Source organism: Maylandia zebra, linkage group LG10, assembly GCF_041146795.1.
Source record: "Maylandia zebra isolate NMK-2024a linkage group LG10, Mzebra_GT3a, whole genome shotgun sequence".
Classification (NCBI taxonomy): domain Eukaryota; kingdom Metazoa; phylum Chordata; class Actinopteri; order Cichliformes; family Cichlidae; genus Maylandia; species Maylandia zebra.
Window position 1 is genome coordinate 12720630 of NC_135176.1, and position 27805 is coordinate 12748434.

The 27805-nt window shown below is 42.1% G+C and overlaps 1 protein-coding gene across 4 annotated transcripts; it reads left to right on the forward strand.

The window, feature by feature from the left end:
- nyap1 (neuronal tyrosine phosphorylated phosphoinositide-3-kinase adaptor 1) lies at nucleotides 1–27793 on the forward strand. 4 transcript variants are annotated; one of them, XM_076889066.1, is made up of 9 exons: nucleotides 2–635; nucleotides 11796–11921; nucleotides 12141–13806; nucleotides 14299–14536; nucleotides 21645–22015; nucleotides 22103–23902; nucleotides 23996–24238; nucleotides 24704–24810; nucleotides 25423–27793. In XM_076889066.1, exons 4-9 carry the CDS (start codon nucleotides 14349–14351, stop codon nucleotides 25864–25866), a joined length of 3153 nt encoding a protein of 1050 aa, XP_076745181.1. In that variant the 5' UTR covers nucleotides 2–635; nucleotides 11796–11921; nucleotides 12141–13806; nucleotides 14299–14348; the 3' UTR covers nucleotides 25867–27793. The 4 variants fall into 4 exon arrangements, with proteins under 4 accessions (XP_076745183.1, XP_076745181.1, XP_076745182.1 ...); XM_076889067.1 differs by having other exon boundaries at nucleotides 12141–12298; XM_004563880.3 differs by lacking the exons at nucleotides 11796–11921; nucleotides 12141–13806.
- The last annotated feature ends 12 nt before the right edge of the window (nucleotides 27794–27805 follow it).

The following is a 27805-nucleotide window of genomic DNA, read 5'->3' on the forward strand; positions in this document are numbered from 1 at the left end:
CTGAGCGATAAATAGCAGGATAACAGGAATCAGTTTTCTCAAAACAACCACTGGGTTGCTCTCAGGAAGTACTGTATGAATATTAATATGGATGCAAATGCTCAGTGAGGATGCCCAGCGCTTGAACCAGCACAGCGCGCTGACATCTGCGCATTTTTTGTTTTGACGTTTTTTTTTTTCTTCTTCTTTCTGTTCATCCCCGCATTTGTGAGCGTGTTTCTTTTGCGGATGATTTTGAAAGAAACACAGACACAAGGATGATGTCGGCTGGGGAGCATTTTAACGTCGCATTGAATTGCATATTGGTTTTCAATAAGATCTCGCACCGGCCAGTCTACAGCGATCCTCGGTAGTACAGTGCGCCGTTTATCCCCCTAAAAATGGAAGACCTTTCACGTCAAGAAAAGGCGTCAGTCCGGTGATCGGCGTCTGAATATCTAATTTTTTATTTCCACGTCAATTGACACATCTGGGAAAGGATTCATTTCCCTTCCCTTCTGTTTACCAAGACAGCTGTGTCATCAACAACCGGCGTGGTTTTGTTGTTGTCTGATTTTTTTACGAGTCTGGGCAACTGGTTTAGGCGATCGGCACAGTCTACCTCTGCGCCAGCCGTAGACTCTACAGCTATCAAGGTAGGTATCACACCTTCATTTGTGTTTTGTTTTTGCTGCATAAATCACAAAATCGTTTAGCCCACGTAGAGAGCTGTCGTGGTTATGGTGGTTATGGTCTGCCTTATTAGCAAATGAAAACATGGTATATTGCGGAGGGACGTCGGGCATTTTTACGCGTAAATTTCACCAGAGTGCACGGGTGACAGCGAGCCGCCGTGTGTTCACTAGCCAAATTGTTCAACCTTGAAGCCTCGCGGCTCGCGTCATTCAATGCGAGGCCCGTATTTTAGCCCCAAACGTAAAAGATCCGTGCAGATATCGCCACGCAGTAACAACCCACAGCTCGTGTACAGTCGTGACATCCCCGTATAAATATTTCACCAGAAAACAAGCCCGCATCAGCTGACTATTGATGCTGAAGCATGCACGGCGCTGTTAATCAAAATATCTACAGCACAGCGGTGACAGGGGCGGCAGTGTTTGGCGTCTTAATCTGCATGGCCCTGATGGGAAACATCTGCATGTTTACGGATTATACGAGTCCGTAAATGCAGCACGGTTGTGTGTTTTTGAGTGTGCGTTCGTGCGTGCGTGTGTGAACGGGCGGTAATACTCTGATTGTGAGTATAGGGGTGACGTGTGTGTGTATGTGTGCGTTTGTTTGTGCGCATCCAGGTGAGGATGTGTTGGCGCGTCTTGGAGGTGCGGGAGAGAGAGGCAGGCGTCTGGATGGAGGGAGCCACATCACTAGATTTCTTTCTCTTTTCTAAAGGGAAAGCCATCTGGTGATTAATACTCAATCAACTGCCGCAGTGTTCTTCCTTAGATCCTCCATAAGACGATTCAAAAGCGTCGAGAAGTTGTGAATTGAACGCAAAATTAAGGCTAGTCAGCAATGTCTCCCCCCCTCAACCCATACCCCACCCGCCTTCCGGGCGTGACAGCCTCTAAACAGCCTCTGAACAGCACTCCTGCTGAGAGATTTCTTCGTCACAGTCCACCCTAAAAAGAAGAAGAAAGGCAAGAAAACACAAAAACCCCCAAAAAACAACTTGTAATTAGACTGCTTCAAAATATTACAGATAGGAAGCTATGTTGGAAGAAAATGGAATATCCATACAGTTTATTGTAGGTATTAACTGCCTGCCACAAAACAAATAAAAGCATTTAAAAAGGACAAAGCAGTCCCAACATGAATAATGAAGGCCTCCCCTTTGAATGTGCAATTAATGTAATCATTTGCCTTTAAAGATGCTGGACCAGCAAGACTGAATACTTCACTGCTTGAAACTGAGACTGACACTATTTACTAGCCAGTCCCAGTTGACCTTGGAGCTTAATAAGACCAAAATCTTCCTATACGTTCATTTAAATCTAGCTTAGGTTAACAGATGCACATAATCAGGGTCAGTTATGTGAGCATCTCTTGTGCAGTTTGGCTTAACCACTCCTAGCTACAGAGTGGATCGGGGTTGGGTGAGAGCAGCTGTGACTTTGGGGTCATTGAGTGCAGGCTATGAGCTACGCATGCTGTGCAGTGTGTTTTGCATGCAGAAGAAAACCGGTGCTCAGACCACCTGTCACTGACTGCCGGGCTCACCTAGTGATCTCAAAATGTGATTGTAGCGAAATGTGATTAAAAACAGGAAGTGGCAGCTCTGCGTTGCGGGCCGCAGTCATTTTATTGTGGTATTAAAAGCAGGAAGTGGTGGGAATTAAATAGAGTGGGTTTCATTTCATGCCCTTCAATCCCAGAGAGGTTTATCCCACTAAATTAATATTTAGAGCTTTTAAAAAATACATGAAATATAGCAAAAGACTTGAAGAAGAAATGAAATTGAGCGGAGGTTATTGTTGTTATTTACTAACGGAAATAATTTAAAAAAGGAAGTCCCAAGTGTTTTTGATGAGGAAAGAAAGATTCTGACTGCATTTGAGCTTCTTTCCATCAAGAGGATGGAAATGCTCAGCTGCTCTAGCCCGCTGTGTGCATCATGTCTGATTTAAAAACGAATGAGAAATTACTGGATCCAGTGAGGATGAGGGATGGCCTATGCGTGGCCACAGAGGAGAGGGGACTAATAGGAAAGAAACACAGAGAGTGAGGGGACTGATGGATGAGAGACAGACTTGGCAGATGCTGACATTTTAAGCCCATTTCTCTGGTGGAGTAGATACCCGTGTCTACATGAGCACTAATGGTTGTTTTTTTTTTAAACTGAAGCACCAAAACAGATTGTTTCCCTAGAGTTTGAATATTAGCATGCTGTTAAAAGTAATACTATAGTGTAATGTGGGCAATGTTAGCATACAGTGCTATTTTTAAGGAAGAACATGAGACATATGGAATCAGAAATGACCACGATTTCCTCTGTTACAGACTGTGATCAATGTGAGTGACTGCAGACAGTTAAAAAAGTGCATTTTGATCAACTCTTCCTCTTTATTTGGTGTATATTTAGTTCACATCTTTTCAGTGGGTTTCCCGGGTGAAGTCTGGCCACATTTGTACCTCTGTCGCTCATCTTCACGTCCCCCCGTATATGTTCAACAAATGTAATGCTTGCAAAAGTGATGAAAAACCAAAAGAATACTACAGCTGAACATCATTTTTTTTCTCAAACGGCAGCAACATATGATGTTGATCCATGTTTAACTCATTTTTTAAGGTAAGCTAGTGAAATAATGCTACACATTCACGTGTTCCTGCTTCTCAAACAGGTAGATTTTCAGCTTCTGTTTGTAAAATCTAACAGTAAAATTATGGTTTACACACATTTTAAAAAACCTTTTGGTCAAACTAAGATTTTTGCAGTGTTGTATCAGTTTAAATCCATGTTATTAATTGTTACTGCCCATGCTCCTTTCTAAAATGACAGCATATCCTCTTTGTATTTTTACTGGCACTCCTGTGTCAGTTTATATTTGATGGGAATCTTTAACAAAGGGAGATTCAGATGCTTTGAGGAAAGTTTGTGATATTCTCTTGAGTCTTGTGTTGTGGATATGCTAGAGGAGAGCTGTGGGTTTAAAAGAAAAGTCATTAAGGCTTTATATGCTTATAAATCAGGAATCTTTAAGGACGTATTTCTTTTTTGTCACATTGAAAAAATTCTGGTTCATAAACATATGACCCCGTGATGAGGCTGATATTCTGTTTTTGTGTCACATAACTGATAATACGACAGTTATCAGTTGTTAATGTAGCGTAATTCTGGCCATAATGTCGCGCTGACCTTGCTAAATAATGAGAACTCTAAGAGACTGATTAAAAAATGTTCACAGCTGAAAGAGCAGAGGATATCCTGTGATAGGCCCTCATAAGAATGTCTACACATCCCATAGGACACCACAAAAGGACCAGTCTGGGCCTTATTTTTCTGCTAAGGTTTATTCCCCTTGTTTGTCGAAACTCAGACAGGAAGGTTAATGTTTAAACTTGGAAAAAAGTCACAAAGTCAATGCAACATTTTCATTTCCAGGTCCATATTTCTACTCTTAGATCTGGATTCCCTTTAAGCTAGCTTTGTCCTGATTGGCTGCCCCTTTTAAACAGACAGTTCAGAGCAGAAGGGAGTGGGACTTTGGTGCTTACAGCCAGAACCGTGTGCCTTAGATGGGATATCCCCTCTCTCTGACTTCTTGTAGAATAGAAAGTGTGTAGAGCTGTCTCAAGCCCGAGCTTGTGCCTCACCGGGATAACAAACACCGACATATGCTGATCTCATTATTTCAAACTTTGGCCATGTTTATTGTGATTTCCCCCGATGTAAAAGTATATGTTTATAGAAAAGAAGGAAACAGAAAACAGATCCACTTTAATCTAAAGCTGTATAAAAATTTAATAAAATAAAAATTTACCAGGCTTCCTGGTTCAGTTTTAAACCAGTATATCACCAGTGCCCGTCAAACCTTAACACTAAAGCCTTTGCTTGTAGATCAGACTCACTTTTTCATGTAGCTATTTTAAGCAGACACAGTGTATAGGAGTACATATAGGGCTAAAGGTAAAGGTCTCTAGCGGCTTCTTGATTAAAGGGCATGCCATTTACAAACCATGTCCTGGATACAAACCCAGACCTGAACATTGTTCGATGACTGCCCCCCTTTGTCTTCTGCTTTTCCTCCCCTTTTACTCCAAGACTACACAGAAATAAAAGAACCCTAAATTGATTCTCATTAAGCTTCTTCTTCTTCATCTTCATCCCCCACTATAAATTCTTTCCTTTTTTTTCTCAGTAGAGAAGACTGAAATACTGGCCACTCTTCTTTTCTGTGTTGCTCTAAATACAGGTTCTGAAAAGCAAAACAAAAACACAGCAAAATATAATAGAATAATAGGCAGACCCTGCACGCACTGAGGGACGAGGTGGGGCTATTATTTTGCGCTACAAATGACTCCTCGGTGCTTTATCTGGGACGTCCCTCTGCGTCCACTTTGTTGGATGCTGTTGCTTTGTGACTCTTCACATTAAAAGCTCATAGACGTCTGTCCCTTGTCTGACCGGAGGATGACTGAATGTATATGGGCAAATTAACCAATGAAAATTTAAATTAAATGCCCCATTTAAATGCTTTTTTTCTGGATTGTGAGTATCTTAGAGCATCCACTTTCACTGCAGTGTGTAGTCAAGAGTAATGATGTGTGGTAATGATTTCCTTGAGGCAACTCATCTTTGTTCATTTCCCCTCTGTTTTCTTCTCATTAAACCTTTCAAAGTCATTCGCATGGTACCATGCAAAATAAATAAAGTTAGAAGCCAGCAGTCACTCCTCTCTTGTTGGCGCCAGGCTCAAGCCACGTTAATCACCAGCCGCCTGTGTGCATCTGTGTCTTTGCAGCATCATAAATAAATGCAAACAAACTGCAGATGTTTTCATCAAAACATAAGTTTACACATTTGCACATTTTTATGAGCCATTCAAATTTTTTTATTTTTTTATTTTAATCATTATTATTATTTGGCAAGAAGCTGTTAGCAAAGTCATTTCAGGGTCATTATGTTGGAACAGTAATTGGCAAAATCTGAAATTACAGGAGGGACACAATGCAGCTTTTCTTTTCTTTTTTGTTGTTGAAATTATACATGTTTAGGCATGCATAAATGGACCAAAGTGGTCCATAGTGTTATATTAATGTCCCCGGTCTCATTAATGTTTTACATTTATGCTAAAGACCTTCAAGAGACCTTCATTAATGTTTGCTAAACGATTAGGAGGCAGAAACGTGTTAATCGGGGCAGTTGTGTGATGCAAACAATCAAAAGCGTATCATGTTCCGCAAATATTGCTCCTCCACATGTCGCTGTATTGTGTGAGTGAGTGGGTCTCAAACTGATGGGGAGACATGATGGTCTTAGGAGTGTCTCACAGTGATAATTTATTGTCTGTGACATTGCCAAAGGTCATCGTAAACCAGCAAAAACTGAGAGCACAGCAGTGTTGGAAATTGGCGATCGCACATTCAGAAATGTAAATTCTAATTGTAGTGTAACTTAAATATGCTTTTTAAATGTCAGAGCAATTTTGCCTTGTCCTGTTAAAAAAAGAGAAAAGACTGCTGCTGCTCAGCTACTTGGCAGCAAAAGGAACTCCAGCTAATTGCACACAAAAAATATGCTGGGGGTCCCACAAGCAATATGAGTTGTTGGGATTGGGGAAGGGATTCTGAATCATGCAGGTTATTTTATCTTTGCCCCAATCTGGGCCGTTTTCTTTTGAGAAATAATTCATTTTTTAAAAGTCAGTATTTTAAACCCTGTAACGAGTTTAAACGCTTGAGCATTTTAGTTCAAAATCCAGCTGGCACTTTTTCAGCTCGCCACATTTTCTCGCAGTCTTTTGAGCATTATTGCGCAAGAGAGCAAGACGTACAGCAGGTACATCAAAAGCGGACGCAGAGGATGTTAATCACACTCCTGTTTTTTGGACACGTATCTCACAATCATCTTGTTATAAGTGACTTTTTTTTTTCCATCTGCCTTTTCTGGCCATGTGTCCAACGCGACCACAACGCGAGTACAGCGTATGAAAGCACTGCCTCCATCGGGCCCCCTGCAGTGTGTAATCTGCCATCACCTGCCATTTGCCCCAGTTATGGCCTTTTCATTTCATCACTGTCAGTACAGTGAGCAGCAGGAATGACAAGAATAGGAATTGCTCAAGTGAGACCCCCCTGCTGAAAGCCTGCCAATCATACCTGTATGGACGACACACCTGTACCACCTCTCTTTCATTTCAGTTTGCACGGCTTTGAAAAGCTCTCAGACATACTTGACCTGATTCAACACCTTTAAAAAGTCCCTGTTGCGATTTTATTCACCTTATACAAAGACAGAAAAGAGCTGGCAGTTAAGTGTGTGTGTGTGTTTTTCTTTCTTTTCTTTTTTTTTTTTTTTTACCAGCTATTAACATCATGTAAAGTTTGTCATGTCTTAATGTGTTACAAAACCCTCTTGTCATGAGTTACTGTCCTGCTCTTGAACACTATGGGGTGCATAACATGGTCCCTAAGAGATATGATTTGTTTGTAATGAGATCGATGAGTGGGAGAGCTGTGTGTGTGTGGGCATGTGTGTGCTTATCCTGTACAGCCTACACTATGACTCGCTTATCGGGGGATGTTGAGCACGAAGAGTAGGCTGATTCAAATGTTGGAAGACCACTTGTGGCCTACCTGGCTTTGCTAATCACACCAACGCTGCCGTTGCTTCATCTGTCAATCAAACGAAGGCCGGTCTGACATGCAGGTTTTTTGTTTTTCCAGTATGACTAACTGGGGGAGAGTTCTGATGCTTTCTTGTGTGTGGCGATGTTTTGATTTGATTTTTGAATAGAGGTCACCTCAGTCCTCATGCTTGTTTTTTATTCTTCTGCAGCTATCTCTGGACATTGTTCTCTAGCCAGAGGCAAAAAAATTTTCTTTGTTTTTTTTTTTTTTGCTTGTTTGAATGCGTTAGCTCTGGGAAGATGTGAGTCAAGCCCATGAACTGCTGTGAGGCAAATCATATGTGTAGCTTTTAGTGATGTTCAGCTGATCCTTTTTTGCTTTGGGCTATTTGAGTTTGCTTAATTGTTGCTGAATAGTTTATAAGGTTTGTCATGTTTGGGGAAGGGACACCCACAGAGCTGCAGATTATTTTGGTTTTGGCTGTTATAAAATACATAAAACATGCAAAGGGATATAATTTACTGAAAAACAGGCCTTTCTACCTAACAGAGAAAGGCAAGATGCTCAAAACTGAGCATCTTGAGTTTTATCTACTTGGATATTTTCACGATAATTTTGTAAACTAGATATCTAAATATATGACTTTAAGCTGAAGAAACTAACAGGAAGACAATATTGCAGGGTAATCCACATCCGAAAATGAGTCAGATCTTGGGTAGAGAAGGATGCTGGCTCAGTGAAGCGTGTGCAGCTGCGGAGTGGAGCTCTTCCCCTCATGCACAAGTGGAAGCATTAAGGAGTTTTTTTTCTTCCCTCTTCCACAGTTCTTACTCTTGTCCCTGCGGCGCTATATCTCACAGTCTGGGTTTCAACAGCCAGATGAAAAGACAAACAAAACAGAGACTACATTTTTCTATATGATGTGAATTCCCTCGTTTTTTTGTTAATGCAATCTTCGAAAGCCAGACTAACTTAAAGGGACCCTGCTCGGTTTTTAAATTGTAGCACATCTAGTGGCGGCACTCGTCAGCGTCCACATGCCGCTGCCGGAGAAAAGTCTGCTCTGAATCTTATCTCTGCGGTATGAGTTGATATTCCCACAACCCTTTATGCATGTGATAGAACAACAAGCTGCAGACCGAAGGAAAATCTGCCCAGTGTTGTGTAAATGCTTGCGAATGTGCAAGCTGTTAAGTGTTCATGTATGCTAAGTGCAGTGGGTCACCTTGGTTACTGCAGATTCCAGCAGAAGATGATGAAGGCAAGGGCGAGCTGAGGTGGGAGCTGGAGATTGGGAGGTCATTGGCTCGCTGCCTCTTTTTGACCAGAAAGACATCGTTTGCAGCGACATTATTTCCATTGTTTTTGCAATTATTTTATTATTGACCAGCTGTGACTGGTCATGTTTTCTATCCACGATCCGTGTGTTGTTTGCTCTAACAATAGTGGATTTATTTCTTGGGCGAATAGGTGCATACATTGAGCATCTCTGAACGTTTGTTGTGGCTCAGGGCTGTATCCTGAGGAATCAGGGAAGCGCTTTTTGTGGGATATTTTTGGTAGCGCTCCATGAAAGATTTAGTGGTCACTCAGTTTGAACAACGCTGAGGAGGAGAACCCAAAGTGTGCGAAGTGCCCGTTCACATACTTTTAAGTGAGTGTACATGTGTCTTCTGTGTGTTTAATGTTTTGAAGCAATGACTTTGTCATTAAGGGTTTTGGAGGGTTTTTTGATTTTTTTACATCCCAGTTTTTCCTGATAGCTGCTTTGCAGTTCTTTCATGCCCAAAACATGAGAAAGACATCTCGAACGTTTCTCTATCTCTTATGCACCAGCCTTCCATCCTTGTCCTGAAATGATACATCTTCCTCCTCCTCCTCCTCCTCCTCCACCTCCTCCTCCTCCTGTCCATTCTCATCATCCACAGGCATCTCACTGCACAATGCAATATTGTAGAGAATTTAGCACACAACAGCAATGCACGAAGGGAAGCCGAAGGCACGCTTGAACCCCCGTAACCCTCAGATGAAAGTAGTGACTGTGGTTTGAGAGAATTCTTCCCATCACACACACACCGCACACAAACGTAAATTTGTGAGTCACACAATGCACAGGCTCACACATTCACAGGTTTTACTTTAAGTGATTGTTTTGGTTTGAGGAAGGGTTACATTGATTTGTTTTTGTGCACGGGCCCACAAAGCAATAGGTGTCAATTGGAGTGTTTTCTGGCCTGCAGGTTAGCTGGCCAGAGTGTAAAGGGTCTTTGATTTTAAAGGCAGAAATATCTTTAAGTGTTTAAGAGCCGAAGTCAGGTCCTACACAGCGGGCGGTTGACTGAACCTGACATTAAACAAGTTTAACCCCGATTCTGGAGAAACAACACGTGCAAAGTATTTCTTGAGCTGATCATGAATCATTTATCAGTGCTCCAAATGGACATCTTCTCCTTCTGATCCCAAAACAGCAGAATTTATGAATGTGACATTGTTCCCGCGTTCAGATGCGTTAAAGGTGGACAGCTTGTCATAAATTATTAAAGGATTTGACTCACCAAATGTTTAGGACAGCATTTCCCACTGCAAGTTCAGTTTCTGTAAACAGAAAGCGTGAGAAAAATCTGGCCATTAATATATTTGCAAGCATGTTTGTACTTGCAAAAAGGCAACTTTTCGACAACTGACCAGTGCTCGTCGCTCTGCCACGCGCCGACTCTGCGTCGCGTTAACTTTTTATATTTTTCTGCTGAAATTAACCAAATTTAACAAAATATTTTGAGAGTTCTTTCATGGGAAGATCCAAAAACCTGCTAAAAAACCTTGCTATATTAGACTAGCACAAAGACTGGAAGTGGGAAAACAGCAAGCCTTACTATGCTAAAAAAAAAAAATGCCTGCCAGCACCTCTAAACACACTATATAAATAAATGTGATATAGTGTGTTAAGTAGTGATCTTCAGAGGAAGTGGCTGGGGAATTTTGTTATCTTTGGACACAGCTCAGGTTTGCTTTTCCCCCCACTTTCTGTCTTTTGAGCTCTGATAACCAAAGTAAACTGGCTTGTGGCTTTACCTTGCAGACATTAGATTTGTATCTGATCTCACTCTCTAAGCATTTTATAGTGCTCTAAAAATATGTGCAGTGATATGATTTGGTGGATTAATTTGTTAAATCCCTTTTCCTCTGCTTTGCAGGGAGTTTATAAAAATTGTTTAAACTTATAATAACCTTTAAATGATCATGTAGTAGTCCCCCCCCCCCATAATAATGTATTTAGTGCCCTAGTGCTATGCGGAAGCTCTCGTATCATGCTGTAATATGTTTACTATAAATGAGTGTTTCATTCGATTGTTAAAAAGCATCTCTTCACCAGATGTTACCTTGTTAAGGAAAGTGCTCAACACAAGTCATCATTTACATTTGACATTAAATGAGCCTTGACTCTATCAGATTTAGATTTCCTGCATAATAAGAAACTGAATAGATTTCTGTGCCTGGAGTTAAGTATTTCAGACTGAAGCAAATCATAGACATAAAAACAGCTGATATGGTTTGGGCTGAAAGAAGTAATGAGCTGTTTCACCCAATAATGTGTATCCAGCCAATGTGAAAGTTGGCGTTTAACTGTAAAAACATTTGTGATGGCTATTTGAGAAGAAGGAGGTGGGATTTCACATCCCTCCTACTTTGGTGTTTAATTCTTTACAGTATTTAGTATATCAGCTGGTATGTATATTCTCACCTTAAGTATTTTTTATTAATCTTTGTCTCATTGAAAAAGAAAATGGTTCAAATCTGGCTTGATAGGATTTAAAATACTAAGCGTTATCATTTGAGTGTATTTGCCTGGATTAATATTAGCCCCTGTATAGCTCAGTACAGATACTACTAAGATACATACTGTGCTATTTAAGAAACATGTGATATTTATTGATCCTGAGAGAGTCGGGTACAAATGAAGCTGCAGTGAAGTTTAACCCTGGGATCATCCTGTATGATGAGGCTGACGTCCTGCTTTGTGAATATTCAGCGGCTAAGGAAGAGATGCTGACAGTGTTGCTAGGAGACCACACACAGCGACTAGTGTGAGAGGCTTGATTTCACCTCCCTCCCCCATTCTTGTCGTCTGGCTGCCTTTCACTGTTTTTTTTTCTATCCTCTCTCCCTTCCACTTGCCTCCATTTGCACATTCCCTCTGCTCCCATGCTCCCTGTCTCTATCTTCCCCTCCGTCAGTCTGTCTGGGCAGTACGTTTCCCGCCTAATCATATTCGTCTTCTTCCCCGTGTTGCTATATCAGTGATTCTCTATTTTGTTGGTTTCCCCCATTTTTCACCGTGCCCCCTCCTCTCTCTCTCTCCATTTCCCGCTGCCTCTGTCTCTCCTCCTCTCCTAGCTGTGTGTGTTTCAGGCTGCTCATTCTTCCACTGAACGTTTTGCTCCATCCTCATGCACTGCTTCCTCACCGCCTCTCTCTTCTTCTCCTCCTCTCCTCTGTTTGTTTCTCAGGCTTTGCTGTCCAGCTCAGGTGCTGAGATACCATACAGATGTGGGCTGGAATGGCTTTGGTATTCAGGAGAAACCAAACAAAGTGAAGGATATGTATAGTGCACTGTTTCCTAAATATCTGATAAAGTGAGCCAAAAATATGGTGTTGAGAAAATCCTGACCCCCACCCCCCCTCCCTGATTTCCTTACCTATTGTCACAGATTGATTATTGAATTATTTGCTACAACGTGTTAGCAACATGTTAACTATCCAGCCTCTGCAAACGCAAACATACATGTTTTGTAGAAATTTTTCACTTTTATCGAAGCCACGCCAGTGTGATGATGTGTCTGTCCACTCTGCAGTCCTGCTGTCTCACTCACAGCGAGGTAAAACAACACTGCTGGACCGCTTGCTGAGGTGGAGACTGGAGGGCAGAGGGCTGCAGCACAAAACCTTCCAGTGCTGTGAATCCAGTAGCAGCTATAGAAGGAAAGGTTTTCGACATGAGATACCACAAAATGTACACCCAGAGTGAATCCCCTGACTGCATAATGTTTCACTCATAACTTTTGTTACGCTCATAAATCACACTGTAAATGTTTTACACTGTCATATTTTACATAGGTGATTATGATGTGCCTCGATAAATTCCCGCTTCTCTATAGTAGTCATATTGGCGGAGCTTTTTCAGTTACTGCTATACACACAGAGGGTGTTTGAAGGGTGTTATGGGGGCCTTGAATATGTGTGTGTGTGAGTATGTGTGTGTGATGTTTGCTTATGTGCATGAATGAGTAGTTTGCAGCGTTGCATGCAGATTGAGTTACGTGAATCATGGCTCCATCTGCCTCCTGGTTTTAATGAGGAATTCAAGCGACTCCTGACCCTACAGATGCTCCTGAAACAACTTCCTAAACGCTCTCAGTTTATTTGGGTTAGAAAGTGACTCTGGGGATTAATAACAGGCACCCTATATGAGCGTATTGCATGCTTGTAAAAACAATATTTTGCAGCCTGGTCTGATGACACAAACCTGCCTGTAGATATATAAGATGCTGGACTCTCGGTTCTTTTAGCTTGGCTAATTGTACACCAACCCACAGGGTGTAATGTGACAATTGTGGGGCTGCCTACTCAGCTGCCAGATCCTAGAAACCAAAATCAAAGCTCCATTTAACAAAAGCCCAACCTACAGTCACAGCTCCCTAACCTAATTAACATTGAGTCAGCAAACACGGCAGCAGCAGCGGTCGAGGTTGTGGTCAGAGCTGTGGGGTACAAGAATAGCAGTAGCCACGCTGACACACTGGATGACACACTGGGCTGTGACAAAAGAATCACACACAGGTACACAGATCAACATGCCACCTGGCCCAGGTGACAGCGCCTGCTGCTCTCACTGTGTGCTTTTTCTCTTTATAGTAAGACATAGCCGAGCTACTGCACTGGCAGTGAAAATGGTGTGCAGACGATGGTAAACTGCTTAAGTTATCGAAAATATCTACAGAATTAGGAAAACAACAGCACAGCTGGAAAGTGTCAATATATACTTTTTGATGTATTTTCATGCTGTGTGAAGCATCATAGGACCTTAATTGTAAATCGGGTCTCATTAAACTGGATTCGCATGTGTTCCACCACATTTGATTCATATGGCTTGTTTCCCCCCGTTTTCTGCTTTGTGAGAATATCTGATAATGCGGACCATTAAAATTACTCACCAGCTACACTGCAAACAAGCTTAGCTTAATAATGCATGTCATGTAAAGTGGCTGATTCAATTTAGTTCCCCAGCAAAGCTGTTTAACTCATGCTGATGCCAGGGGCACCGACGATACCACTTGAGTGTCCACCATCAAAACACATTCAATTTCTATTTATGGTGGAAAAACACTAGCATCGTGCATCAGCTGACATCTGCTCTTTTCTTAGCCAATTGCGCTGCACACTCACGTTCTCCAACATGAAAACACTGTTGGACTCCCAGATATCTGCCCCACAACAAGCCTGACTTCACATGGAGGGAGCGTGAGTAGGAAGCTGTGCATGCACTACATATGACAAACCGCATTACTTTCTGGCTAGTAGACAGGCTTAGATAGGCCATCCCAGGGCCTGCAGCCAAAGATGCTCTGCAGCTGATTTACCATGCTTACTCAAATATTCATAACTGGATAATGAAAGTATAAATAGTTTTCATGTGATACACTAGAGGCAGGGGTAAACAAAGCTGCAACCTCCATCATCATCATCATCATGCATCACCGTGTCTTCGCTATGACGGCTGCCAGGTAGAGTAATGGGAAGGATTGTTCACTATGACACAGTGAGCGTGATAAGCAATGACTCCCTTACAACTTTTGCCAGTAATTTGGAGTTGATTATTTATGTTGCCGCATGAACAAAGTAATCACTGTCAATCTTGTCATCTGCATGCAGGCTGGAAAGTTATTAAACTTGTTTTTTTTGGGATTTTTTTTTTTTAATGATTAATGAGCTCCTGTTTTCTCTTGTCTAAAGGAGGGCTGCCTGTGACATACATCGCCATCCCCTGAGTCCTCTTCTATACCATGAGCTCTGGCTCTGCCCAGGATGTGGCAGTCGAGCATTTCCTGCGTGACATAGAGAGGCGAAGCAAGCGGCTACACTGCGCTGTGATAGGCTGCGAGGAGGAGCGATCCCACAGCGACATGAACCTGCTGTATCGTAAGAGCCGGTTGGACTGGAGGCAGAGAGACCAAGAGGGAAGTAAAAAGAGGTGAGTGGATTACAATAGGGTTCAGTTCAGTGGAAATATAAGCCTCTTATCCAGTGTGAACGAGTTTAATTTTCAAAATCTTAATTCCAGCCACTGTTCGTGAAGTCAGAAGGGTTCACCTGGAAGTGAATCTCATAGATTTGCATAGCGGCAGGTCATGATGAAGTTAATACGGTCTTTAGATGAGATAAATTAGTAGAGCTGAATTGCACAAGGCAAAAACGGGCCAAAAGCACACATAGAAATGAGAAAACTGAGTTATTGCGTAATTTCTGAATGCATACACTACAGTGTTATAGTACATGGATATGAAATCAAATGGTTTTTGGCAGTAACATGTTATATAAATCTGGGCCATTCACTCTTTCACTGTTTTTTTAAGAAGCAAGTGTGAGGATTTATAGGTTGACTAATGTACATTTCACGCACACGCCCCCTTCAAATTCTGCAGGCCTGCAGCTTTTCAGAAGCAAAAGAGTAAACAAGGAATAAAGAAAAAAGATTTTAGAAAAAATTCATAAATTTAAATGAGTGATTTTTCTTAAGTACATAATTCTGCACATGGACGTCATGGCAAAGATGGACACATTCACCGTGATGTCACCAATTAAATCTGAAGCCTCAGGTAACGCTGGTTACTGACTGGGACTTTTGCTTTTTTTTCTCTTTTTTTTACAGTGAATTAAAAAACGAGTTACAAAATTGACAGATAGAATAGAGTAGGCTATGTTTTCTTTGAATGTTTGATTTAAAATATGGTTTCAAATCAACTATTGAGACCACAAATTCACAAGCAAAGTGCTGAAAGCGTCGCAAAATAGTGTTGCTTCCCATAGACTTTAACCCAGTCACAGTTCCTTTTGTAAACAGAGCACTGAACGCCTGCTGACTATAAGAAAGAATACAAGTTTAACTCTTTATCCTGCCAGGAATAACCCTTAAAGCTCTTTTCTGAACGGAGAGGATTCTGTCATATTTCAGGCCTGCTTACAGAACAAAATGAATCAGACATTAGTGAGGGCATCAAATGTTGTCTTTATGGCGGGTAAGCGTTAAGGCACTTTTGTGTTGGTTTCATGATTGAGACGTGCAGGATAGGTAGATCTTTTATTTTCACACTATGAGGTTACTGAATACTTCTTCTGCAGCTGCTTGATTTCACTGTAGCATTGAGGACTTGCTGCTAAACACTGTGCAGTGTGTGTTCAAGGCTATAACTTGTGCACCAGTAGAACACAGTTAGCTGCTGATGCATCACCTCCAGACTCTTTCTTTTTTTTAAAAACAATCTTCCAGCAGAAAAGCAATCATAGTAAATCACAGCACAGAAGTGCGATGTCAACGATATTTAAAGTCCCACATAATTCTGTGATTTTTCAGCCCAGTATAATTTGTTTATTTTTGCAGGACTATCAGAATTAAGATCAGATTTGTATTTAGATACAGGAAGAAAGAAGAGAATCAAACCCCCAAACAAGCAAATGAATTCAAGCACTCTTCAAAAGGGTCAAAACAGACCTAACGTCATCACACTCACGTGACAGCATTGTGCTGAAAAGCCTGTGAGTGAGTGATCTTGTGTATCTGAGCATGTGGTTTGGGGGCAGAAGGAAGGATGTGCTGTTCAAATGTGAGTCACCTATAACTAACCGAATTCAGCATGGGGTTCGGGCTATTTGTGCTCGAGAGGAGAAGGAGAGCATCAAAGACAACAATTCAAGTTTGTTTAGATGTGCCATCCATTGCTTTATGACTCACGGCGGTAATTGGAGGCCCTCGTGTTGGCAGCAGAGATCAACGCCATGGCAGCATCAAGCCAGTGAAGGTGTAGGGCAGCAAGTAGGACAACGGGACACGATGAGTGATGAAAGCAGAGCCGAGTGGGGCCAGAGGAGCAGAGGTGGAAGCGGGATATGACCGGTGATAATTACGAACAGGACAGGGTCAGGGATAAAACTGCACAGGGACAAAAGGGGTGAAAACCGAACGGACTTAAGGGAGGACAGCAACTGCAGACCTGGCTGGAGAGAGAAGGAGACGGAAAGAGTGGAGGGATAAAGGAAGCTGTGCACTGACAGACAGTTTAACATCCCGAGGCTCCCAGTAGAGAAATCACACGAAGTGCAGGCGGCTGTGGAGATGCAAATGGTAAATAGGTGAATTTTAATATGAGTTTTAAAAATAGAGACAGTTCCTTATGGCACAAGGCATGAACAATTCCCAGTCGTGACAACTGTAAATAGTTTTAATAAATTCTTGTGCTGATTTGGAAGTGTTAGTGGTCTGGTAGAGGGAAAGCCTGGCAACTCATAGGACGAGAGGTGGGGTACACTGAACAGGTCGACAGTTGTCGGTTAAAGATATTTAAAGGTTGCTCTGAATAGACAACTCATTCATTTCTCTCAAAAAAAACCCCCACTTTGTTGTGTCTGTCAGCACGGCCTCATGATAGTAGAAAAACTTAAAAAACATAAAAGAAGAGGTGACTGTCTACAGTGACACGCACAGACAGAGACAGCTGTTGTCATCTTGTGGAAAATTCAAAGACATTATTCACTATGTGGTTATTTAATGTCACGGAAGGAAGGCATGTTTTATCCTTTAGTTCCTTTAGGGGCATTTAAAACTCTCACATGCTAGTAAACAGCCCTGTAATAATATCATTAAGAGAATCAATACACAACGACTGCCTTTGATTGCTTTGGTTAAACCATAAGGCACTTTCACTTTTTGTATCATTTTCTTCTGGTGACAGAAGAAGAATCGGATCACTTTGAAACCACACTGGTGACAACCCATAACTTAAGGCAATCAATTAAAGTGTCGCATACTGTGTCAGATATGTCACTGAGGTCCAACAGAATGAGGACAGACACACGCTTAGAGTTCAGCATTAACCCCTGACTTTAACAACAGACGACTTGACTGCTCTGATTTGCCTTCAAATCAGATTTGATGTTCTCAAAAATAACATTCTTTCAGGTCTGATTTAGGTGTTTAAACATAACCCGCTCTTAAACCTTGCCTCCAAGTGAAAAGGTGAATTAGAAACAGGACTATATGCTGCTACAGGGGTAGGATGATATGAACTGGATTTCTCCAGCGAACGCTTTATCGCCACAGTTATCGAAGCTTTTGGGAATATCTTGCATTCTGAGAAGGAGATGGAGGTAGTATTCAAGAGTCTGTTCTACCAAAGGTGTGGTTCAAAGGGCGAAGCAGATGACATCACCTTCTTCTTCTTTCTAGTGCTTGCTGGGATCAAGACATTAAATTTATCTGCTGGCAATCATACCATTAAGAAAAAGCAAGACAGAGGATGTTATTACAGCATAAAGATTGTTTATGGAAATTGTTTTGACCAATATTTCTGTTAGTCTTGTATTCATGATAAAAAAAAATCCCATTTGCACAGGAATCATATTGTGCCTTTAATTAACAAGAGCTCATTGTCCTGAAATGGCAAGCTTCATCTCATTCTCCAGTACAGATTTTCATTTAGTGAGGTTTAGAAGTGATGAAAGGCAGATTTTGTAACCTTTAGACAGAGCCGGGCTAAGAGTTTCTCCCTCTTTATAGTAAGATAAGCTAACCAGCTGCTGGCTGTAGCTTCATTTCTAAAATGCAGATATGAAGGTGGTATCGATCTCATTTAGCTCCCGCAGATTATGAGCTTAATGCGAAGCAGCAAGGAAGGTAAAGCAAATATAGAAGTGGGAGTCCTGATACTTTGTGAACCGCTGAGTCTGGTCTCATTTTGAAACTGTTGGAAGCTCCTTCCTTTAGATGGAAATAAGAAAAAACACACAGACTTCAGTCAAAAAGAGCAGCTCAGCCTCTGTTCTGGGCTTAATTTGGCCCTGTTGTATCTGTGTCGATTGTGAAGAGTCACTAGCATGTCTCCGCAGGCATTCAAGGATACAAAGATACATGTACAATGCACTCTGTTCCTCTAACACACTTATATAAACACACACTGCCTCACACATGAAGAAGGAAAACAGAACCCTCTCTTTTCTCTACGAGCAGCCTCATTGCATTTTCTGCTGCTTGAAATGTTGAATGCAAATCGAAAGCCCCATTTGTCTCCTGTGCTTCACGGGTATTGCAACTGAACTAAAAGAAAGCGCTGCAAGGCCCATAGTTATATGTCACAATTAACTACTAGGCTGAATAATTTACAGTACTGTGCAAAAGTCTCAAGTGCATCCCCCTCCCACACACACAGTTCTTTATGTTTTGCTTCCAAGGAGCCAGAATTTCTTGTCATTTTGTTATTTCTTTAAGTGGTCTTGACCAATAGTTCTCCTGACTTTCTCACAGTCTTCCAAAGTTGTTTTTTGGACATTTTCTCCCTCTGTTTTTCTGTCCATTCCTTGTACCTGACCATTTTCAGAGGGATGTTTCCATTTGTCTTTTTTAAGGTCTGTGTTAAGTCCTTTAACATGGACCTGCGGATCATTCAAGTATAAAAAGCTACTTAACCTAAGACATAAACCAAAGATTTGTCTGCACATGACATACAACTGTGGAATGAACCTATTTTAAATTGGGTCTTTAGGCACTTTGTTACTACCAGCCTGTTGCAGAAACACATAGCTTGTTCCCATTTCTTTAGCTGAATGTGTGAAAAATGTCAAATATAACACATTTCGGCTTAAAATAGCATTTTTTGCACCACAAGTTGTTTCCCGAAGAGTTAATCACTGAAAGCCTGGTGCATCTTGGCATGGTGTGGTAAAAAACATGGTATGTTTTTGAGGAAACTAGACAAGTGGATGACAAAAGAAGAGTGGCAGACCTGAAAATCTTCTATGGCACTCAGTATTTGAAAGTCATGTCTCTAAAAAATAGAACAAATCCAGCAAAGACCTGACACAGCACCTGAGAGATACAGTACATCTGGCCCTTCAGTGGATCCATCTACTGTTCACTGAAACTGTTCACTGAAACAATCTGGAGTGGTCTCCGTGGAATGGTGGCTGTCAAGAAGCAATTTTTAAGGAAAGGAAACAGGAAACAAGGAGAAAAGGCTGAGATATTGGACACACGACTGAAATTGTGTGACTGAAATATTGCATATTGGATATGCATTCATATTTAGTCATTTTTGGTTCATATTGTTTTTAAAATGTACAGAGTTGGTCAGGAGAGTCTACAGTCATTTGTAAAACATAGTGGAAGCACTGTCTTGGTTTGGAGCTGCCAGTGGTGCTGGAGATGCAGTCAAAAGAGCCATGTTGTTGCAGATTGAGATTCACCATACAATGCGTTCTGGAAAGCATCTGATTACGAGGAGCTTCATTTTTTGGTATGAGAGTAAGTAAGTAAGTAAAATTTTATTTATATAGCACATTTCTAGATAGAGATCACAAAGTGCTTTACAAGATATAACAGATTAAAAAGACAAAATACAAACAAAGTTAGCAAAAGGCAGTTTTAAAAAGATGTGTTTTTAGCTGTTTTTTAAAAGTAATCAATGAATCAGCGGATCGTAAGTCCTGAGGAAGGGAATTCCACAGTCTGGCGGCCACAGTAGCAAAAGCTCTATCACCCCTAGTTTTCAGTCTCGTATACTGAATGACAAGTAGGCCCTGACTACTCGACCTCAGAGACCTACTAGGGGCATAGGGCTGTAAAAGTTCAATGATATATGGTGGTGCTTGTTGTTGAAGAGCCTTGAAAGTTAAAACCAAAATCTTAAACTGGACTCTAAATTCAACAGGAAGCCAATGTAACTGCATGAGCAACGGTGTTATATGTGAAAATTTAGAAGCTTTCGTCAAAATAATAAAGTAATAATAAATTGCCAGTGCAATAAAAGCACATCTGAAAGAAAAAAAACACACAGTGGCACACAATCAGTCTTGGATTATCCTTCACAGAGCTGGACCTCTACACTATTGAAGCAGTGTGGGAACAATTGGTGGGATCAAAACAAAGGGCAGCCAACATCCAAAAAGAGCTTTGAATGTCCTACGAGAAGCCTGGAGAACTATTCTCGTAGACTACTTGAAGAAATGTCAAGAAAGCTTTTGCCTATTTACATTTTACGTAGCAAAATATGGAGGAATGAGAGGTGCAACATCAGACATTTAGACCAAATATGAATATAACCTTCTAAATATGCTCCTTGTTTTTTTTTGTGTGTGTGTTTTTCTTCTGTGACATTAGACACACAAAATTCTATCACACGTGTGAATGTTTTTTCCTAGTGTCAGTGCTGTGGTTTTGCTCATGATGTTATTGACTAAAGCAAATAAATTTACTTCGATCTCAGTTGGCCAAAGACTTATCTCGTGTTTCTCAGAAGAAGAAGATGACTGAGACAGCTTTGCTTTTTACAATGTAACTAGTTTTTTGTGTGAAGATGTGCTCTTCAGGCTCGATCACAGACTGCTGAAAAATACTTGAATCCTGTTGTGCTAACTGTATAAGAGACATATTGTGTGTGTGTGTTTGTTTTTTTTACATGCCCTGCAAATATGTAAGTTACCCCAAAGAAAAAAATACTATTCCAGCTACTGCCCACTTTAGTGAAATGCTGCTGTATTCTGTCAGATTTTGTTTTCTTTGTCAGTTTCATTTTTTTGCTGCAGTAGCTTGTGTCATTGATGATTTCAAAGAGCAAGTATCAAACACCAGAAAATCACAACTGTTCCCATGGTAACAGATGAAATGCTTCTAGTGATCCTGAGAGCAGAAAACAGATGTAGGTTGAATATATAAACATATTTAAAAAAAAAGAGAGAGATGAGTGAAAAAAAAAATTAAGGGAATTCCAGTAGCAGAGTGCACACGAGTACCTTGCTTATGACAAGGCAATTGGTTTCTAATTGAATGTGTCTGAAGGGTAAGCACACATTGAGGAATACAGATGTGAATGCAGAAAGGTAAAGGAGCCTCCAGGGTGTTTTTCTCAGCAGCAGACGCCCTGCAGGCATTTCTTTATTGCAAAGACGATGTCTGTAGACCAAAGAGAGAGTGAGGAAAAGGGGAGGTCAGTATAAGGAGTACTACATGACTGTTTTACACCTCTCTATGATTTCTTCATGCTACAGTATTTTTCCTCCATTAACACTTTCTTGACCCGGTTCCTTGATTCCAGCTCCACGCAAAATGACCCCTCAGCTACTGTTGGCAAAGTCAGAGACCTGGCTTCTTTCCGACGGCACTTCCGAATGGGTTTCATGACCATGCCTGCCTCCCAGGACCTGTCCCCTCACTCCTGTGCCTCTGCCATGGCGCCGCGCTCGCAGTCCTGCCACGCTGTCGGAGCCGGAGATACAAGTCTAGAGAATGGAGATTACTCAGACACCCAATCTCAACACGGCGGCCGCTGCCCTCCAGCCAAACCCAAACGCCACCCCAGTACTCGCCTGAGCTCCTCGTCTGCTGACAGCAGAGGACCTCCTTCTGAGACACCACCTCCGCCTCCACCCACTCACTCCCAGGCAAAACACTCAGAGAAAAAGAATGGTAGGAAATGTGTTTTCAGGTGCATATTTTACAGAGAAAATTATGTGTTCTTTTGAAATTGCTTTCTTTCTTTTTTGTTCCCTGCAGCCATGAAGAAGTCTGACTCTGGAGAGATTGGAACAAAGAAGGTGCCTCCTTTAAAGCCCAAGAGAAGTCCCAGCACCCAGCTTTCCTTTGACCCTCTTCCTTCACGTGTGCCTCCTTCTGCCACATCAATGCCCTTTCAGGCATCAGACTCTCAGATTCAGACAGGAGATGGGGATGATGAGCCAGTCTATATAGAAATGGTGGGCCAAGTGTTCACCAGAGACAGTCAGACGGCCACACCCCACCCTGTAACCCCTGTGGCCACAACACCGGACTCTGACTCAGACCAGAGTGAGGCAATCTATGAGGAGATGAAATATCCAATGCAGGAGGACAGGGAGTCCCACAGACACCTCCCTCCCAAACACGAGAAACTGAAAACCTCTAAACACTTTCATGTGACACCTTCTTCTGCCAGCAGCTCCTCTTCGCTGCCACGCCCATCTTCTTCTTCCCCTTCCTATTCCAAACCTAAAGCTACTGTATCAATCTCCCATTCATCTCCTCTGCCTGCCTCTGCATCCTCCACCCCAGTGCCCCAGGTCCTCTCTGCCAGCCCCCACACGCCACGAGCTCCTACACCCTATCTGCTGCAAGGGAATAAATCGGAGCAAGAATCAAACACAAAGATCCCGGCGCCTTTCCCCAATCTTCTACAGCACCGGCCCCCGCTGCTCGCCTTCCCTCAGCCTGCAGCAGCCTCCAGTGGGGTCGGGGTGCAGAACAAGTCATCTGCTTCCACTAAAATGGGAACTCAGACATCAAGCGCAACAACACAAGCGAGCACCTCTTCCTCGGCCTCTTCTAATATTCCTGTATCCCTGTCGGGCTCCAAGGAATCATCAGGAGGCAGTGCAGCGCAGCAGGACAAGCACAGCAGAGACGCCCAGTTAGGCCCAGCTCCTGGACTGAGAGCCAGGAGTCATTCCACGCCCCTGCCTCCTTCCTCTAAATCCACCTCCCCCTTTTCCCATCACCATCATCACCCTCACCATCGCCCCTCACACTACCATCACTATCGGAAGCCAGAAAGAGGAGATTCTCCTGTGCCGACCAAGAGCAGCTCCCAGGCTTCTAACCAGGCCACAGTCCAGACACAAACCTCAAGTACAGGCAAGGAGGGCAAGTCAGTTAGCTTCCTCCTGAAGTCTGACAAAGGTGAGAAGGATAAGGACAGGGAAAAGGACAGAGACAGGGACCGAGACAGAGAAAGGGATAGGGGTAGAGGAGACAGGGACAAGGAAAGAGAGAGAGACAAGGACAGAGATAGAGACAGGGATAGAGATAAGGATAAGGAAAAGGACAGGGAAAGAGACAGAGACAGAGAAAGGGATCGTGATAGGGATGGAGGTCCACACTCTTTACAGTTGGACATCACTACCAGCACGAGCAGCCAAACGCCTCAAAGCAGCACCAGCTCAACCCCCACGCCATTATCCTCATCCCAGCGTCCTCACTCTCGCCCACACCTCCGTTCTCACACGCCTCACGGCCTTCCAGCGTACAAGCCGCCCTCCTCGGACAGCCCCTTGCTATGGACCTACCCCTCCGGTGGCTTCAGGAGGCCCCCGGCTTATGAGAGCTTGAGAGGCAGCTCTCAGACACCATCTCTGCAGCAGCCCTCGAGTCTTACTGGTATTGGTGAAGGTGCGTTCAAGAGCAATGGAGGGTCTGCATCCCTTCAGTCTAAAGTTGGCTTCATGCCTTGGGACAGCAGTGCCAGTTTATCCGCTGATGACGGGTCTTACTGGCCTATGCAGAGGAAATTGTCCTTCAGTCACGGCAGCAGAGAGACAGAGAGTAAGTCAGAGGTTGCTTTTTTATTACAAAGTGCAAATGCCATTAAAAATAAGGTTCTATTAATCCTGTATTCTTTTCCTTTCCCTCTTTCAGAGGATGAAGGCCGGGCATGGAACGGTAGTGCTGATGCCCTGTTAAGGACGGACAAGGAAGAGCTTGGAATAGGGTCTCGGGGAGGCCATTCAGGCATCCCAGTCCACTTCAGTGGGTCCACAAGCAGGGCTCTTGGACACAGTGAGTCACTGGCCGGTGTTGACAGCAGCCTAGGATTCAGAGCTCTGCCCAGGGTAGGGCTGCCTCTTCCCTGCCAGACCTTTCCTGCCTGTCGCAACGGAGGTAGGGAGGCACCCTGGGTTGTTTTTTGTTTTTTTTAAAAGCTTATATTTTAATTGAATTTAGTTATAAGGTCTAAACATTTAATATATTGTAATTTATATAATAGGTAAGCCCCTTATTAAAAGGATATTAACAATTGTGACCTGTCACATTTCTGGATTCGACTGCATCCTTTCTATGACATTTTGCGGTAACTTTGTCTTGGAATGTGCGAACAAATACTCCTGTTTTTATCTTATTTTGGTACCATTCGAAAAGACAATAATTGCTGAATCAGGAATAAACACCAAAATAATTAATTTTTGGTAAGTAGACAGTAACTGTTTAGTACCTTAAATAATGAGCAATGAGTTTGTGTCGCAGATCAAAAGTCTAGCCACATAACATAGCTCTGTGTGCTGAAATGAAGTTCTATCCATCTGCTCCCATTACCAGGCACACAATGTAATGTTTGTTTCCTTACAGAAGTGGGGCGGCTGGGTCGCTCCTCCTCTGCTGCTGGAGTGAGACAGGTGGGTGGAGGAGACGTTCAGAGACAGAGCAGTCTACCAGCACGAGAAGCCTTGAATCAGGTGAATGCACTGTATTATATTCACCAAGCCTTAAAACTACAGTTTCTTTTACCGTCATCCCAGGTAGATTTGAGAGTGAACATTAATATTGTTCTCATTATTACTTCCCCTACTGCTAGAGACACAGCTCCTGCAGATCTATTTTTAGCTGGTAGATATGCCCACTGAGCAGAATAAGGTTCTGGCCTGCCTCAAAAAAAAAGAAAAAGAGAAAGGTATATGACGTAGGTTAGTACTCAATCAGTAAATCAGAGGCCTTTGCGGGTTAGAGAACATGCTGTACTCTGTTTTGAGAGGTGAACTGCAGTCTTCTAGCAGCACATTTCACCCGGTTTCTGGCTCCATAGCAAGTGCTGACGCAGTTTGAGTGTGCTGCAGAGACTGTCTGCATGTGTCTGGTTGACCCTCCCTCAAACTGTAATAGATGCAGCAGGACTGCATCCTGGTGGCTGTCTGCAGGAACTGCAGTTCTTTTTTTCCTACATGTGTGAGGACCAGCTGTTACTGGTAACACCACTGCAGTAATCATGTAGGTTTATAAATGAAAATATTATCATGTGATAAATGACTAGATGAAAGCACTAACTTGACTTTTAACCCTTTTGCGTTCAGCTGCATAGTTTGGCCCAGCCTCAAGTACCCTGCAGTCCCAGCAGTCCCAGTGGTCCCGGTGTGTCACGGCAGCAGCAGCAGCAGCTTCAGCTACACCAGCAGCAGCTGCAGTTAAAGCAGCAGCTTCAGCAGCTTCAGCAACAGCACCACCTGCAGCTGCAGTTCCAACAGCTCGCCCAGTTGGCACAGGGACAACCTGTTGTCAGTGGGGTCACCACCCCATCCACATCGCAGACCCAGAGAGACGGCAAGTTGCTGGAAGTCATCGAGCGTAAGCGCTGCCTGTGCAAAGAAATCAAGGCACACAGGCGTCCTGACAAAAGCTTGTGCAAGCAGGACAGCATGCCCATCCTCCCTAGCTGGAGACGGACACCTGAACCTCGTAAAACTGGCACACCTCCCTGCCAGAGGCCACAGGCCGTTGTGTGGGACACGGCTATCTGACGTGGAAGTCAGGCCAGCGAGTACAGCACTAGAAGAGATGAGCTGAAGATGGCAGAATTATGAATGAGAGTAAAAATGGATATAGAAACTAGAAAATTCTTTAAATGGCTTTGGTGATGTAATTACCACCAGGGAATGGGAGACTATGGACCAAGAAGAAAACCCTTGATAGCATTTTTATTGTGCGATAAACTGATCTGTGAACAGTAACTGATGAAGGGTACTGGAGACTCTGAACCCATCTGGGGAAAAAACAAACAAAAAAAAAATGCTGATTAAGAGGTGAAGAATAAGAAGTATTACAATCAAACTACATGAATTTCTTACAAATTGGATTTGTATCTGCTCTGTATTATGTAGTACACTATGTAAATGTGTTCTAATTGCTAATGTTTTTTGCCACAAAACACCAGTATTATTGCTACAAAAGGAAGACGCCAACTAACTAATAATTAGCGGGTTGTTTTCTGAAGTCGGTGTTGCCAAATTTCTTCCTGACTACTTGATACATAAATTGTGTATTTTCGCCAACAAGCAGGTGTCCAACACGCTTAAAAACTACTCTGTGGATGAGAAAAGGCAAGACTCATAGATAAGTTGCTGAAGTGTTTCTTGAAATTGTGAATGTATATGAGATGTCTTGGTATCAATAGATTGTCATTGTGGATGCAAATAATCATCACCGAGGAGTAAAAGCTACCTACTGTATCTGTTTGCATATTTGTAATGTAAATCTATTTACTTTCTCAACGTTTCTGCAATTTTATAGCAATATCCTCCCGACGCTGGAGCAACATAATTAAAACTTGTGTCAACTAGCCTACAATACATATCTAAGACTTGAAGAAGTCATATTTACTGTGTCATTCTCTGCATGTCACGATAGACATACAGTATTGTAAAAAAAACAACAACAAAAACAAACAAAAAAATCCCAACTAAAATAAAAAAATTAGTGTAGAGATGATCATGGCAAACTTTTACATACAGCAAATCTTCACTATGATAACGTGTGGTTGTATAAAAAGCTGAATATGTTGTTTGGGGGGAGTGGGGGGGGGGGGGGGGGTCCTCATTAGGAAAAAAATTAATAAATAAATAGGTGACAGATGGCACATGCTGTGCAGTCCAGCCAAATATAGATACAGATCAATGGTACAAAAAAAATTTCATCGCTCATGCTTATCCACAGTTGCACATTAGTGATTGTTCCACCACACCGAAAAACAGGCACTCAACACCCATCAACACAGACTGTGCAATATGGTGCAACTGATAAGACTGTGAGTATTGATCACCTCAAACAGAATGCTGGAACAATCTGCACAAAACATTGTATACGCTTAGGACAAGTTAAACCCTAATGTACTGTAAATAGATATGTACAACTCTATTGAAAATGTAGCAATTATTTCCATTTTCATACTTGTAATCAATACATATTATGTAGCATATATTGTATAAACATAACTTTGTTCACTTGTTTTTTCTAAAAGAATTAAGTACTTTATCTGCTGCAGCCAGTCCATGCATTACTTATAGTTCTACTAATAAACAGTAAGCCCTCTAAAGAAAGGCACAGCCCAACAGTTGTTTATTTCAATTTATGCAAGACTCCCTTTAAGCTGTGTTATTGATTTATTTATGCCCTTTTTCTACATCCATTTTTATTTGTGTACAGATTTCCACAGCCCGTTGTCTTGACATTTTTGAATACTTGCTGCTATCTTGAACTACTGGTGTTGTTCACTCAACTATACAGTGTTACCATGAGAAACATTATTAATATAGTGCTTATTGTGAGATATTTGTTTTGGGTTTATTTTTATTTATTATTTTGGTTTTCTTTCTTTCTTTTGTTTTTCCTTTCTGAAAGCCACGTGAAATGAAGTTCGTACATTAAAGAGTGAGCCCGTCTGTAATAGTATTAAGGCGCTTG